We start from the raw sequence: 14,089 nt of genomic DNA, 5'->3' as shown, positions 1-14,089 counted from the left end.
GCGGGTGGCAGGTCAGGGGCCGGGGTGCTCCCCCCAACCCCACGGTGTGTGTGTGGGGGGGGACCGGGGTGGGAACGCTCCGGCTGTGACTCAGCGCGCTCGCGCTCTTCAGGAACAGGATTTCAAGGGATTTCACACCCCAAACACAACCCCAGCTTTCTCTCGCTCAGCAGAAATGAGAGAGCAGAAAAAAATGCACCGATTCTGGTTTTCCTCCGGTGTGTACGGACCCCGTGCTCAGCTTTTCAGGTAACGGTGATAACCGTGCCACGCCGGCGATCCGCAGCACTCGGATCCCGCCCCATCGCTCCCCAACCCCTTTGCTTTATGCCCATGGTACATTTTCTAAACAAAACAAACCACCCGATGGTTCTTAATTTTTAAGCAAACGGTTGGAACGTTGCTGTGGCAGGCGCACGTTGTCCCCCCCTGTTTTGTGAGCGGGGACATCGGCTCACGGAGGGACAAAATTCCTCGGTGCCAGCAGCAGCTCGGCGTCACCTTTCAAGGTGCGGGATGTATCTGCTCAGATAAGATCCGTACCTCTCATCTTTCCTTCCTTACTGCTTTTGTTCCTGCTTATACATATTTCGCCCCCCCCCCGCCCCAGAACTATATTAAAAGACAAAGATTCAGAAGCCAGAAAGATTATCTCAAATTGTAAAACAGCAACCAAAAAAAAAGTAAATAATTGGTGAATAGACATTACTTGCACGGGGTTATTTTTTAGAGGTTTTACCGAGACAGACATAATTAGCCAACTGGCATCACGATGCTAATAGAGATATTTACTGCTTCAAACTGTATTTACAGTGTTGTGAAGTGCTCTAGTGACTTTCTTTTGTTCTAGAAGAAAGTGCCTGGGATTTTATTTTTTTTTTTCCTTCCCCTCTGCAGTGGAGACGGGGGACAGGATGGGACCCCCTGTGCTCCCCACTGCCTCCCCCTCAGCTGCTGCCTGCGCTGCCAGCTTGGTGGCCCCCGGCCGAGGGCGATCCATGGCTTTGCCCTGCCTGTTCTCCACATCCTTCTTTTATTACCAAAATTGCCTTGATTTAACCCAGTTTGCCATCAGACAGCGACAGTGGGGTTTGCTTCTCTAAATAACCCCCGTCAGCAGGGTTGGCCCAACAAGGGAGAGGGGAAGGCTGTGTGCAGGTATTGCGTTAATCACCTTTTTAATTGTGCTTCCCCGCTAGGAACCAGCCTAGCCCCGGCCTGAACCCCGTGCTTGTCTCCTGGAGATGGCCCAGCAGCCACCATGGCTCATCATGCAAGCTCATTTTTCTGGGGGTAACTCACTCCTCTGGGTAAAGCCCACATCTTTTTCTCCTCCTTCCCCCGAGATAGGTCGATGCCATCACTTCCAAAAACATCGAGTGACGGCACCTGCCTGCAGATGGGACAGCTTGTGCCTGCAAGAGCAAGGGAGGTGCCTCATTTTAGTTTATATTTGACCAATGTAGGAAAACACAAAGAAAAAATCCTTATTTTTTTTTCTTTTTCTTCCTGTAAGGCACCACACACCCAGTTATTGACAGGGTAATTATACACCAGACGAGTGTTTGTTTATAAAAGAAGTGTGATTCACGGCTGCCAGGCCTGCCACAGGAGCTGGAAAGGGTTAACAACCTAAAATTATATTGGACCGAGCGGAGAACCATAAACAGGAAGTTCTCCAGAAAAATTTAAATTTAAACCCGGTGACTCAGGTTGGCTTGTGCTCCCTGAGCCGCTCAGGAGGTACGTACGGGTTGCAGCCCCGGTTTATTACTGGTGGCTAATTACACCGTTGGTTCGAAAACAGCGGCAAAGATGGGCAAAAGGGAGGCCGGGAGGGATCAGGCTGATGGATAATCTTGGTTTTGCTTCGTCCGCATGGATGGCGTGTTGCTTCATCGCAAATACTTTCTCCCGTCTCATGGCGTTGCTTGTGGCTGGGTTAGTGTTGCGCTAATAAAAATGTTTTCTGGGGTTCCAGTTGCCCGATGGAGCAGTGTTAGAGCAGCACTGGTGCAGGGAAGCTTGTAAGTAAAGGTGATGAGAAGCAAACGGAGAACCTGCCACGCGTTTGCTGCCCAGTGGGGAGAAGAGCCAGCTCGGAGCCAAGCCAGAGGCCTAAAATGCACATTATTAGCTTAAACTTTGTGTAGCATTGTGAGAATTTAGACTGGTCCAAGAGGGAACTCGGGAACCTTCCCAAGAGGTGCCTGGTGTGGATTTGGGATGGGATGCTGATGCCACTGAGCTGCAGGCATGCCCTAGGTGAGGCGTCTCTGGGAAAAGATACTTGTATTTCATTATCAGACCAATTTTTTTCTTTTTAGTTCATAGAATCACTGACTGAATTGGGTTGGAAGGGTCCTTACAAACCGTCTAGTTCCCACCCCCCTGCCCCGGGCAGGGACACCTTCCACCAGCCCAGGTTGCCCAAAGCCCCGTCCAACCTGGCCTTGAACCCTACTGGGGAGGGGGCAGCCACAGCTGCTCTGGGCACCCTGTGCCAGGGCCTCACCCCCTCACAGGGGAGAATTTCTGCCTTAGATCTGATCTAAATCTCTGCTCTGTCAGTTTAAACCCATTACCCCTCGTCCTACCCCTACACCCCTGATCAAGAGTGTGTCGTCCCCCCCTTTCCCGCAGCCCCTTTCAGCCCTGGGGGGCCGCTCTAAGGTCTCCCCGGAGCCTTCTCTTCTCCAGCTGAACCCCCCAACTCTCTCAGCCTGTCCTCACAGGGGGGTGCTCCAGCCCCCTGAGCCTCTTTGTGGCCTCCTCCAGACTGGCTCCAGGGCTGCTCTCAACCCACTCCTCGCCCAGCCTGGATTTGTGCTGGGGATTGCCCTGACCCACGTGCAGGTCCTTGCCCTTGGCCTTGTTGAGCTCCGTGAGGTTGGCACGTCCCCCCTCTCCAGCCTGTCCGGGTCCCTCTGGATGGATCCTTCCCTCCGGCGTGTCCCCGCCCCACACAGCTCGGTGTTGTCAGTGAACCTGCTGAGGGTGCCTCGATCCCACTGTCCATGTCCCCAGCAGAGATGTGACACCGCGCCGGTCCCAACCCCTGAGGATGTCACTTGTCACCGCTCTCCACTCGGACACGGAGCCGCTGACCACAACTCCCTGAGTGCGACCACCCAGCCAGTTCCTTACCCACCGAGTGGCCCATCCGCCAGACCCACCTCTCCCCAGTTTAGGGACAAGGGTGTCGTGTGGGACAGTGTCAGGTGCTTTGCACAAGCCCAGGCAGATGCAGATGTACTTAAAGCAGTACAGTGCAGAAACCGGGAGATTTTGGATGAGATGCCTTACCCAAGCAGCACCTCTTTTACTTAATTACATAGATTGAAACCAGCAGTTGAATTCCTGGGTTTTTATTATACTGATAGGTGAAAGAAATCCAATTATTTTCAGGACGGCTGCCTGGCTGTAACCATCTGACCCAGCCACCCTCACATATGTTGTGTAATTTATTTTGAGTACTGTTCACCTTTGAGCTAGCTCACGTGGGGAAAATCATTCAGGTAACCCAGATTTTACTAGCAACCATATTAAAGATTTTAAGAATGAAGGCTGTTCTGCTGGCAGGTGAGCTGCTCCTACAGCTGTTGTATCAGAGAAATCCTTTGAAGCAGCTCACAGCTCCAGACACTTGGGTTGTTACTTTTTTTAATATCTTCTTTCTAAATATTTACAGGTTGGGTGGTTGTTTGTTTTTTTTTTTCCCTCCCTCCCCTTCAGGTTTGTTTTTAAACATAGCATGTTCTTCAGCCGGAACGCCTGGAGCATCTATTGCTTTGCTTTGCCTTACCAGGACGGCGGGAGGGTGGGGAAAGGGGCGTTCTGCAGCTGGAGATGGAGATGCTGCCCTTGGGGGAGACACCAGCTCTCGGAGGGGGAACACGCTTCACAGAAAGGGGTTCAGCTGTCCCGGGACAAGCCGGGCTCACCCCAAAACCCATCACCGAGGACAAGACCCGCGGGGCTGGGCTGAGACCAGCATCGCTCGCTTACACATTCCCTCTTCTCTCTTTTCCAGGATACCGTTCAAGATCGGGCAGCCCAAGAAACAGATTGTACCCAAGACAGTGAGTAAACCAGTTCCCCCTTTTTAGATCCAGCCTTTGATCATGTGGCTGATGAGTCAAGCCGGCACTTTGACTCGTCCCATTTTGCGAGCGTGTGCGTGTGCGCGCGCGTGGGAGGGAGATGTGAGCGAGCAGAACCTGTTGCCGCGTGTGACCAGCGCTTGGTTCCTCGTGCGAGGAGTGAGGGGGAGCCCCAACCAGGGAGAGTATTTTGGTTTGTTTTTTTTTTTTTTTTTTTTTTTTGGGAGGGGGGTGGTGAGGGGAAGAGCTCTTTTGGTCTGGCACAGTTTTCCTCGGAGATGGCTGAACGGGCTTCCTTCCTTCCTTCCTTCTTTCAGCAATGGCTTGTTTGTTCATCCTTTCTGAGCAGATGGAGGAGGAGGAGTGGTTCAGATCGCTGAATATAACTGTTTCCAAAGAAAGGCTTATAAGCTGAGATGCTTAGTGCTCGGGCGTGAATTAATTTGTGCTGCACAGCATTTGCTTTAAAAGCAAATTAAAAAAGCATTTTGTATTCTCGTGTATTTGAGACTCCTATCCCAAGTGCTGTTGCTTGCAGCTGGCTGTGGTATTTTCCCTTCTTAAGCAGATGGTCTTTGCCTTTGTCCCGTGCAAAAAAAAGCTGTGGGACCTCACAGTAGCTGTCCCTGAAAACTAACCTCCATACCTGCTCTAAAATAAGTGCCCTGACAGCGAGCGCGGTGGAGACCTTGTCGTTATAACGGCATTGGTGACCTAATCCCCTGAACAGACTAACATCTCTGATCCTTCCTCTCTGGGACACTCATCATGGCTAATTCCTCAGGATGCGTGGGCACTTGTGTTTACGGGGCAGTTTCTCCTTGGGACATGACATTTTCCCCTGGAGGCAGAGGGCTAATTCTGCCACTCCCTTTATGGCTTGATTGTCATGTTTTATTTTAAAGGATTTGGTAGTTGTCTCCTGCCATAGAGCAGCAATTTTCTGTAACGGCTCCAAACTGTCAGTACAAAATTTAAGCCAGGCAGGCAATGAAGACAAGGACTGATAAAATGCCTCACTGTTTTTTGCATCTCTTCAGCTGCCCTTTCTCCAGGGGCTGGCGACCCGCCGGCGGAAGGTGCTGCTGTCAGCACTCCCCCAGGAAGGGCAGGCCCCCAGCCTCAGCTCTTCACAGCCATTCCTCTTCGCTTTCAGGAGACCCTCACGTTGCCTCACTCCACCAGATTTTGCCCCTCATCCTCTTCCCTGGTGTTTCCAACACGGGTGTCCTTCCAGGCTGATGCAAGAACCAACTGCTCTGCAGCTCCGGGTGTCTTGGCCGGCTTTCTTGGATGTCTCCATCCCACCCGTTCTCACATCCAAGTTGACTATATTTTTTTCTCTTGTCAGCGCTTGCTGACTTCCCTCTGCTCCTGCTGCGTTTACTGTTGCGAGAGGTTTGTCTGAGAGACCTCGTCTCCCCTGTGCCGTGCTCTGTTGCTGCTGAAATCAGCCGTCCCCGAGCTGTGGCAGGAGCTTGGGCTCCATGCAGATGAACGGTTGCACCTTCGAGAGCTTGCCTTCCCCCGAGCTGCTGGTATGTGCTGTTCTGAGGCAGTTGGCAGGCATTGCTTTTATATATATATATATATATGTGTGTGTGTGTGTATTAAATAGAACAGCTCAGAATATCCGTCAGGCAGAGGTTCATTCAGCAGCACGAGTGTTTCCAGGCCTTTTCCCTTTCCTTCCTGCCTTCCTTCCCCCTCTTCCTCAGCTCCCCCAAGAAGAACAACAAGTTTTTGTGTCGGCGACTCTGGTAGCTCAGGGTCAGATGCTGATTTTTAAATGGCTTCCACTCGCTGTGTGTTGACGATGATGATACTTTCCAGGCAGCAGATACGTGGAAAGCAGAAAACAGGAAGCCCAAAGCCTTGCAACCTCACAGTAAGTGTAAAGTGCAGCTCTTCAAAGAAGAACAAACGGCAGGAAACCACCGATCTCCCCTGGGAGCGAGGCGCTCAGTGTCGTGGTGTGGAAGTGATGGGGCCGCTTTGTAGCTTTAGCGAGCTCGAGGCCCCTAACTTTACCTCCCAGTTGCAGGCTGAGACGCTCCATCTGTGCGGGCTTTTGGGAACAGCGGTAGCAGCCGAGGTCTGTGATATTCCAGATGTTGGGCTCTGGAGCCCGCTGCAGGAAGTGGGAAGGTGTGGCATCTCCAGGGCTGCATCCCAAGCCGATCAGAAGGGAAGTGGTTGCGGGTAGAGGATCTCCCACTCACAGAGATTGGACCGCAAAAGAGGAGGGGAGGGAGAGAAAAAAAAAACACAAAACACAGCGTTTGTTAGGATCTAACTTATTTGGCTCTCCATGAGGCATGTAACTGGAGTGCAGAAGAGGGGAGAATCGCTTTGTTGAGAGAGGCCTGGCTTGCCAAGGAGCCTTTTTTCTTGATGAAACGATGCTGGGGCTGGTGTCAAACCTAGGCAGGCAGTAGTACTGAAAAGCAATTTGCCTAGGCTGCAGAGGGAATTAGTCATGGCTTCCTATGCCCACTCGCTTCTGATCCTTTGAAGAAGGGCATGGTGTCAGCCACAGTTTAGCTCTTCAGGTAGAAGGAAACCCCCGTAGAAAATAGCGGCTGGTGAACTGAAGTGATCTCCCACCCCCCAGACGTGCCTCTGCTTTGTTTCCACCTTAACCTGGGCAAATCCAATTCCAGACAGCATAATCTCTCCCCTCCTCTCCCCTGAAAAGAGCATCTGTCACTGGGCTGGCCGGGAGGCCAGGAGCTGGGTGGGAGGATCTAATACGCAGAGAGGACCTGCTGTCAGCGGAGCTGCAGAGGACACGGGAACACAGCCCAATTAAACTAATGCCCAGTGATAGGACTTAAACCTGTTAGAATTATATCTCTCGGCAGAATGTTTGTTGCTCAAATCCGATGCAGCCATGAAGCCTCTTACGGCAGAGATGTTCTTCCCTCCCCCAGGACAGCTTCGGTCCGAGCAGAGGTTACGCTGGAACCGGAGCTTGTCTTCCGAGCTCTCTCGTGGCTCCAGCTTGCTGAAGTTCATCTGCGTCACCCCGAGGTTGTACCCTGCTCTTCACCGGGGCTGGGGTTATCCGAGCCGGCAGGTAGCTGGGAAGGAGGGCAGGCTGTGCATCCCTGCGGGGCGTGGAGCCGGCTCGGGGCCGGGGGAGCCAGCCAGCTCTTGGGATGGGGCAGCCCAGCGCACAACCCCTTCACGTCACCCGGGTTTTACCCCCTCTTCCCTCCTTCCCTCCCTCTCTCCCTCCCTCCCTCCCTCAGCAGCGCTCTGTCCTGGGCTGACTCAGATGGCTCGCCTTCCTCCTCCTCGCTGGCTAACCTTGGGTGAGTCAGCTTGGCAGGGAGCGGGGACCTGAGCTGTGGGCCTGCACTCCTGCCAAGCCTCCCTTCCTTGACTCATCCCAGCAGCCCTGCCTTCCCCAGGGATGTCGGACGGAGGAGCTCCATGAGCAGGAGGATTCCGCTGCAGCTGCCGCCCCTCAGCGCCTTTCCATCAGGCTCCACCAGCGAGCTGGAAATCCCAAAATAATGGAGTAAATGTCGCAGAAATGGTTGTGTGAAATCAAGTGACGCCAGTTAAATAATTTTACTCATTTTCACTCTCTTCCTTCAATCTTCAGCAGGATGGAGCCATCTCTGCGGCTCGGAGGTGGTTCCTTTTCCCTTCCAGCGTGTCACCTAAGCAGTCTTTCTTAAAAGTATTCTTGCTAGATGGGGATTTGCAGGGCTGGCTGAAGCCCGTGAAGCCCCAGATACACCCACCTGCCCTCTGCAGCGTTCCTTCGGCTCAGGGCTCCGCTGTGGGACGCAGAGCAAATACTCACCTGCGTTACTTGCCTTGAATCTCCTCTTGCTTGATGGGATGGCAAAAGCTCAGCCGAAGTTCCAGGTTAGAGCAGAATTTCTGGCCTCATTATAAGGGTTTCTTTTACTTTGGAGAGGAGGGAGGAGGAAGCGTATGCTTTCCTCTTTTTCCCAAGACCCACGAAGAGGCTGAGACCACTGGAACATGTAGAAATCAGCCAGTCCTCCTCCTCCAGGGAAAGAAATTAACCTCAGGGGAATAAGAAGGTTTCATCACAGCCCCTTATTTCCATCTCTTTGTAGTACTGGCTTTGGTCTTGCTTCGTTGCCTTGTAACCGTGGTGTCGATTATGATATTGCCCTTAGAGCAGGAGGGATGTTATCACAGGTGGAAGGCCCAGTGTTTGCAAACAAAAATAACTGGGTGCAAAAGAAGAATGTAGTTTTATTTCAATGCTTTTAAGAACTCGTCGTTCTTTATGTAGATTTAAATAAAAACCCAGAGACGAGCAATCTTGCATTAACTAGCCCATATGCCTAGAAGAAAAAGCATTCAATACCGAAACACGTTTTGATTTTGAGTTTTCAGAAAGAGGCTGCGGAGAAGTGGGATTATTTTAATGTTTCGGAAACTTCCCTTCAGGATATTGTAATTTTCTTGCCTGTACTTCTTGTTCTCTTTACTCTTAACGTGATAATCCTGTCCACAGCCTTTTGCTGTAAGTGTTGGGTATGTGTAGCCGTTGATGATAGCTACTGGGAGCGGGAATTACTGTGTGCTCTGCAAAATCTACTTGGCTTGCTCTCAGCTCGTCCTCCTTGCGCTCCTCTGATCCGCCGGCTACCACCTGTAAATCTGCACGGTGGGAGCACGTGAGAGCCAGTTTTCTCTCTCTAGTGCACGGGGGGCCCTGCTCCCTGCAGATCTGTGGTGTGTCGGGGCTCCTGCGACGCACACGAGAGCAGCGATGACGGGGAGGGCTACATCAGCCTCCAGCCTGCGACGACTGGTAGCCAGTTGCTACTGTGGGCGTGAAAAATAAGAGCAATCCTTGGGCAGCTGTCTCTGCATAGATGGCACTGGAGATGTGAGTCAGGCCGGGCAGCTGAAGTGCCGCCTTGTAGATTCGCCTCAATGGGATGTAGCAAGAGCTCAGGCAAACGGAGTTGGGTGTTTTGGGGGAAGTTTGGAAGCTCTGGAAGATTTGGGGGGTTCACATCACCCGGAGAGTGGCAGGGTGGGGAAGCCTTGCCTTCCTTCGTATCCATCAGGCAACGCTGCCTTTGCCTGCTCGTTGCAGAGGGGACTCTAACAGCCAAAGGGAAGGGGCAGATACCACGAATCTTTGCAGGTAGTTTCATTTCATGGCCAAACCCTCTGGTTTCTTGGCTGAGCAGGCACAAGGAAGAGCCTCCCGGAGGTGGAGAGGGCTGGAGCTCCATGCCAGGGGAAGGATATCACCAGCCTTCAAAGGACATATTTTTAAGTCGTGCCCGACCCTCTCTGGTTTGCAACCAAAACAATTCACACATAAGGCATATAAATAGAGTGCAATACTCCCTGGTTATTTTAGCAGCCGGAACAGCCATAGAAATCGAGGGTGATTTTTTACTATGTGCTGGTTACCTGACCTCCAGGCACCAGCTGCTGCGGATTTCTGCAGAACTGTGAACCAGGCAGAAGTCGTGTGAGCTGCCCCCACACTGCTCCATGCCTGTTCTCCAGCGACCATTTTTAGCAGCACGAAAGAGAGTTGGGAGCTCGGTGGAGGTTTTTCATCGGCGGAGAGAGCCAGCACGCATCCCCCGGATGGTGGGAGCTGATGGTGTGGACAGCTGTCCCCGCTGGGGACGGGGCTGGAACTCGGCACGCTCGCTGCGCCGGGCACCGCCCGCCTTCAGCCAGGGCTGGTCGCCTCGCTGCGGAGTTCAAGTGCGGCTCAAAGTGCAGACCAAAAAGATATTTAGAGAAGGAGGTTTTGGGAAAACCAGAGTTACTGGGCTCCATCTTAAAATACCGATCTTTTAATAGCAATTTTGATTGAACAGCAACTGTCCCTATTAAACGTTCTGGTTTCACATAATGCTGTTACATCAAGCCTGGGTTTGAAATCCCGAGGACAGCATGAAGATTTGGAACAAACCTTTGGATCCTTCTAGTCCTGGCTGCTTGCAACACTTAGCATTTCCTTAATAGCATGGTAGCTTGACAACACAAATGAACCCAGTTTTGATCCCATGACAACAAAAACGCATGTATTTACTGTTGGCTGGTCAATTGAAATCCATTTGCTTATTTGGTCGACGAGGTGTGGAATGAATGTTTAAGTGTGTGTTAAAAACAGTCAGCATGGAAGGAAAGTTCCTTAAAATATCCTGTATCACTGGAGATTTGCTGCCAGATAGCAAGTAGGAGGAAGCAGTCATTGATGTAGCATCGGGAGAAGGCTGTTCTTGAGCTCTGTGCTCTTCACCAGCACAGGTTTCTCCTCCCTTCGGTGCCGCAGTCCGCTCGGACCGCTGCTCCAGCGGCAGGGTTTCGTCGGAGGGAGTTAGTGCAGGACTGAGGGGCCTATCGAGGGGGCAAATAATGTGGAAATTGGAGGGTTCAGCAACGGCTTGAGGGGTTCAGGGGAGAAAAATCATCCTGTTGAGGCTGGGGCGGGAGAGCGCGGCTGGGCGGGGGTCTGGCAGCCAGCCCTGGGCAGAGCCACCGCGGGGGTCCTTGGCAGAGAGCGGCTGGAGGAGAAGCGGCTCCTCTCAGCTTCTGGGATGATCGTGCCTCTGGAAGAGAAAGCGGGTTCGTCCCCCGCCGGTGCCGGGCTGAGCTGGGGGCGCCTGTGTCAGTGTGTGTGCTCAGTTGCAATCGCTCTGCTTTTAAGGCAATTCCCATTGACTCTGTCAGATTCCAGTTCGTGTGCTGGAGCACATCCTTGGAACGAGCTGACGCAGTTGGTGGCAGTGTCTTTTGCTTTGAGAGAGTCTGGAGGAAGAAAAGCCAAGACTTCATTAACTTTTGAAGCGTAACTCCCCTGGTAGCTGCAGCTTACCCTTCCCTGGGTTCTCACAGGCGTTTCCTGGGGACAGGTTTCCGCGCGCAGGGAGCTGCCAGGCTCTGCTGCAGTACCTCTTAGCTGATTTCCATCTCCTCTTTCCACAGGTGGAGAGAGACTTTGAAAGGGAATATGGAAAGCTTCAGCAGTAAGTATCAACCACACTGGTAAAACAGGAACAGCAGCATACTTTTCTGTTGTGCCCTCTTCTTGCATCTTCCCAGGAAATTTTACCCAGTTCCTTTCTTCGCAGCAAATCCCTCACTGCCCTGTAATTTCTAATTCTTCTGAGTTCCTCTGGTGGCTGGGTGTTCAGAGGTGTCCTAAGAAGTATTTGCAGTGGGGTTGAGGTTTGCAGATTATGGCAGCTCTAAAGTAAAGAGTGTAAAATTGCCCGAAAACTCTGGGGTCACCGAACAGCTCAGCACCTCTGACGACCAATATTGCTTTTACCATAACCGACTGTGTCACATAAGCTCACGCGTATCATCTGGAAGCGTTTGGCTTTGCCATTTGTGGTAAGCGTGAGGACTTAAGAAAATATGTGACTTTGAATAAGAGATCACCAACTTGAAAAGGTTGAAAACCATCTGAAAACAACCCGAAAAGGTTGAGCAGCACTGAACTTCATAGAGCCTTGCCTGGATATTTTTAACTCACAACAGAAGCCAGCATATTCAGCCCATAAATGATTTGTTGCACGTATGATACACTTCGGTTTGTTTCTTTCCAAGATTCAGACTTTGCCTTGTTCTCCCATCTTTCAGATTGGAAGATCAGACCAAAAAACTTCAGAAGGATATGAAGAAAAGCACAGATGCAGACTTGGGTATGTGACTGTAGGATACATAGACTGTGAACTTGGCCACAAAGAGATGAAGTGACTTTCTCAAGATCACATGAGTAATCTGTGACAAGTCTGGAAAACAAATCTAGATCTCAGTCCCACTCAGTTTGCTTAGTTACAAGGCCATCTGCATGAGGGCTGCCGAGCAGTTTCTCAACCAAGGGAACAGAAAGTATGTGATGGGCTTAGTCCCTATCTCTTGAGCTGCAGCTTGCTGTGTGGCCTTGGGCAAGTCACTTTCTTTTCTTTGCCTCAGTTTCTGCAACTGAAAAATAGGTGTAATTATTCCAGTTCTCCCGTTAGCCAGGCAGGAGCAGTCTCCAGCTGAGCCTATTGTGTCGAGCAGTGCGTACTCACCTACTTCAGCCGAGGGCACCTGAAGCCAAAGGGAGGTGGGATGAGGCTGGGGGGGGTCCGCAGAGCACCCCGTAGGCATTGCTCCACGTGCCTCACGCCCGACCCGCAGGTCTCATTGAGGAAAAACCCAGCTCGTTCCCTCAGTGGCTGCTCGCTTTGGCTTCACCTCGTGGCAGTGGGCGATGTAGGAAGCAATAAACAACTCATCTCTGCCTGGTCCGCCGCAGCTGCCTGCTGCTGCCCGCGCGGGGTGACATCTGCCTCGCAGGGGTCCTGTCCCGAGGCACGGCAGCCCCTGCCTGCTCCCTTCCCAGCTTCTCTCGCAGGGACCCGCCGTGTGGCTGGAACCCGGGCTGGGACTGGGAGGAGACAGAAGCGAGCTGGCGGAGGGGACTGGGGGAATCTGGATGCTGGGTATCGAACCGAGCCGGGCAGCCTGCAGAAACACGCAGCAAAGAGCTGTTTTAAACACAGATGGCTTTTCTCAGCGTGTGCTTTGGTGTTGTCCCTATTTGTACCGGGCCCCCACGGCGCTGGAGCCAAGGCAGATGCACCAGCACAAACAGGTGGGGGCTGGACTGGTCCAACACACGCACACGGAGGGGCAGGGGGGTGGGAAGCAGCCCCGCAGGGCGCTCTGCCAGCGGGAGGGGCTGGCAACTCGGGGGCTTCCTATGCTACAGGCTCTCACCTGTATGCGTGTGTGTGTGTCTGCGTGCTCGGGTGTTGCCAGACAGAAAGGCGGGTGCTGGCTCTTGCCCGTGCTCTCCCACCCTTCCCAGCACAGCGCTGGCACGGGCAGGGGGAGCACTGTGAAGGGCACCAGTAACCGGTGCTGCCAGGATGCCTTTCCAGGGTGAAAACTGCCCTTACTGGGGACTCTGGTCATTGTGAGGGATCCTTGGTAAGTTTTTCCTTGTTAAGGATTCCCCTCCCCTCCCTTGCAGTGGGCGTTGTTTATATGGAGCATTTCAAGTCCCAGAGGAGCTGTGGGAGGACTTTCTTTTTCCGTTCTGCTACATGGCAGAGTCACAAATGAGCCTTGGCCAGATCCAGTAAGATCTGATTTCTCATTTAAAGTCATGAAATCATGAGTGGAAGGGAAGATTTTGAATGTGGTCTGGTGAGGGATGGGTGAAGGAAAAGGAGGTAGGTCTGCTCAAGCACCCGGGACTGCTTTCCTCACCTGGCAGTGCCCGTTCCCCGGAGGAGATGGCTGTGCTGGCTCAGCCAACATCCAGCCCCCGTTCCTGACGACGATGACAACGTCTCAGCGCTGCCGGGTCCTCCTGAGTGTCTTATTTCTTCCACTGTACCTCTGCGCCGAGGGGGTTGATTATTCACTGCCTGCAAACACTCCCTAGCAAACTGGACCTGGTGGCTCGAGTCTCCACCTTCTGCCAAAAAAGACTCAGCTCAGAACAAGACCGATTCCTCCATCTGCACAAAAATGTTCCTGCGAGGCTCGGCCGCTGCCCTGCCAGCTGCAGCAGCACGGCTGGGAGCGGGGAATGGGTTGTTAGCAGCACTCCCTGTACTGTGGCTAAAGATCACTAACCCCCTTCCCCACCTGCTTTCCAAACCAAATAGGATGTTAAGGAGCAGGAGGATGTCCTTTCATTGGAGGGCAGAGCTCTCCTTTTGAAATGAGATGCAGGTAGCCCGCTGGAGCAGCGTGGCTCGGTGTTGCTCCCTGGAGCGTGCCTGGCTGTTCTCCACTACTTGTAATGTGACTCAAACAAGCAGTGGCTCTCTAAAATCACTTCTTTTACTTGGGGTCGTGTCCTGCACGCTTTGTGAGCCAAGTGCAGTACAGACCCCCTTGGAGCCCACCTGAGGGACAGTTGATGTGATGTGATGCTCTCCGCTTGTCCTCCCCTCCCCTCTCCTCTCCTCTCCTCTCCTCTCCTCTCCTCTCCTCTCCTCTCCTCT

At 52.5% G+C, this 14,089-nt stretch overlaps 1 protein-coding gene across 1 annotated transcript in view; it reads left to right on the top strand.

The window, feature by feature from the left end:
- The first annotated feature begins 1,882 nt into the window (after positions 1-1,882).
- BIN3 (bridging integrator 3) overlaps positions 1,883-14,089 on the top strand; it is a 31,346-nt gene continuing 19,139 nt past the window's right edge. The window contains exons 1-4 of the mRNA XM_026867509.1: positions 1,883-1,941; positions 3,809-4,082; positions 11,061-11,101; positions 11,721-11,782. Coding sequence (XP_026723310.1) covers positions 1,883-1,941; positions 3,809-4,082; positions 11,061-11,101; positions 11,721-11,782 — 436 coding nt within the window. The remainder of the gene's footprint in view (positions 1,942-3,808; positions 4,083-11,060; positions 11,102-11,720; positions 11,783-14,089) is intronic.

Source organism: Athene cunicularia, unplaced genomic scaffold (assembly GCF_003259725.1).
Source record: "Athene cunicularia isolate RWA unplaced genomic scaffold, athCun1 SCF_61, whole genome shotgun sequence".
Lineage (NCBI taxonomy): Eukaryota > Metazoa > Chordata > Aves > Strigiformes > Strigidae > Athene > Athene cunicularia.
Note: the sequence above shows the minus strand (reverse complement) of the source record. Positions and strands in the feature narration are given on the sequence as shown.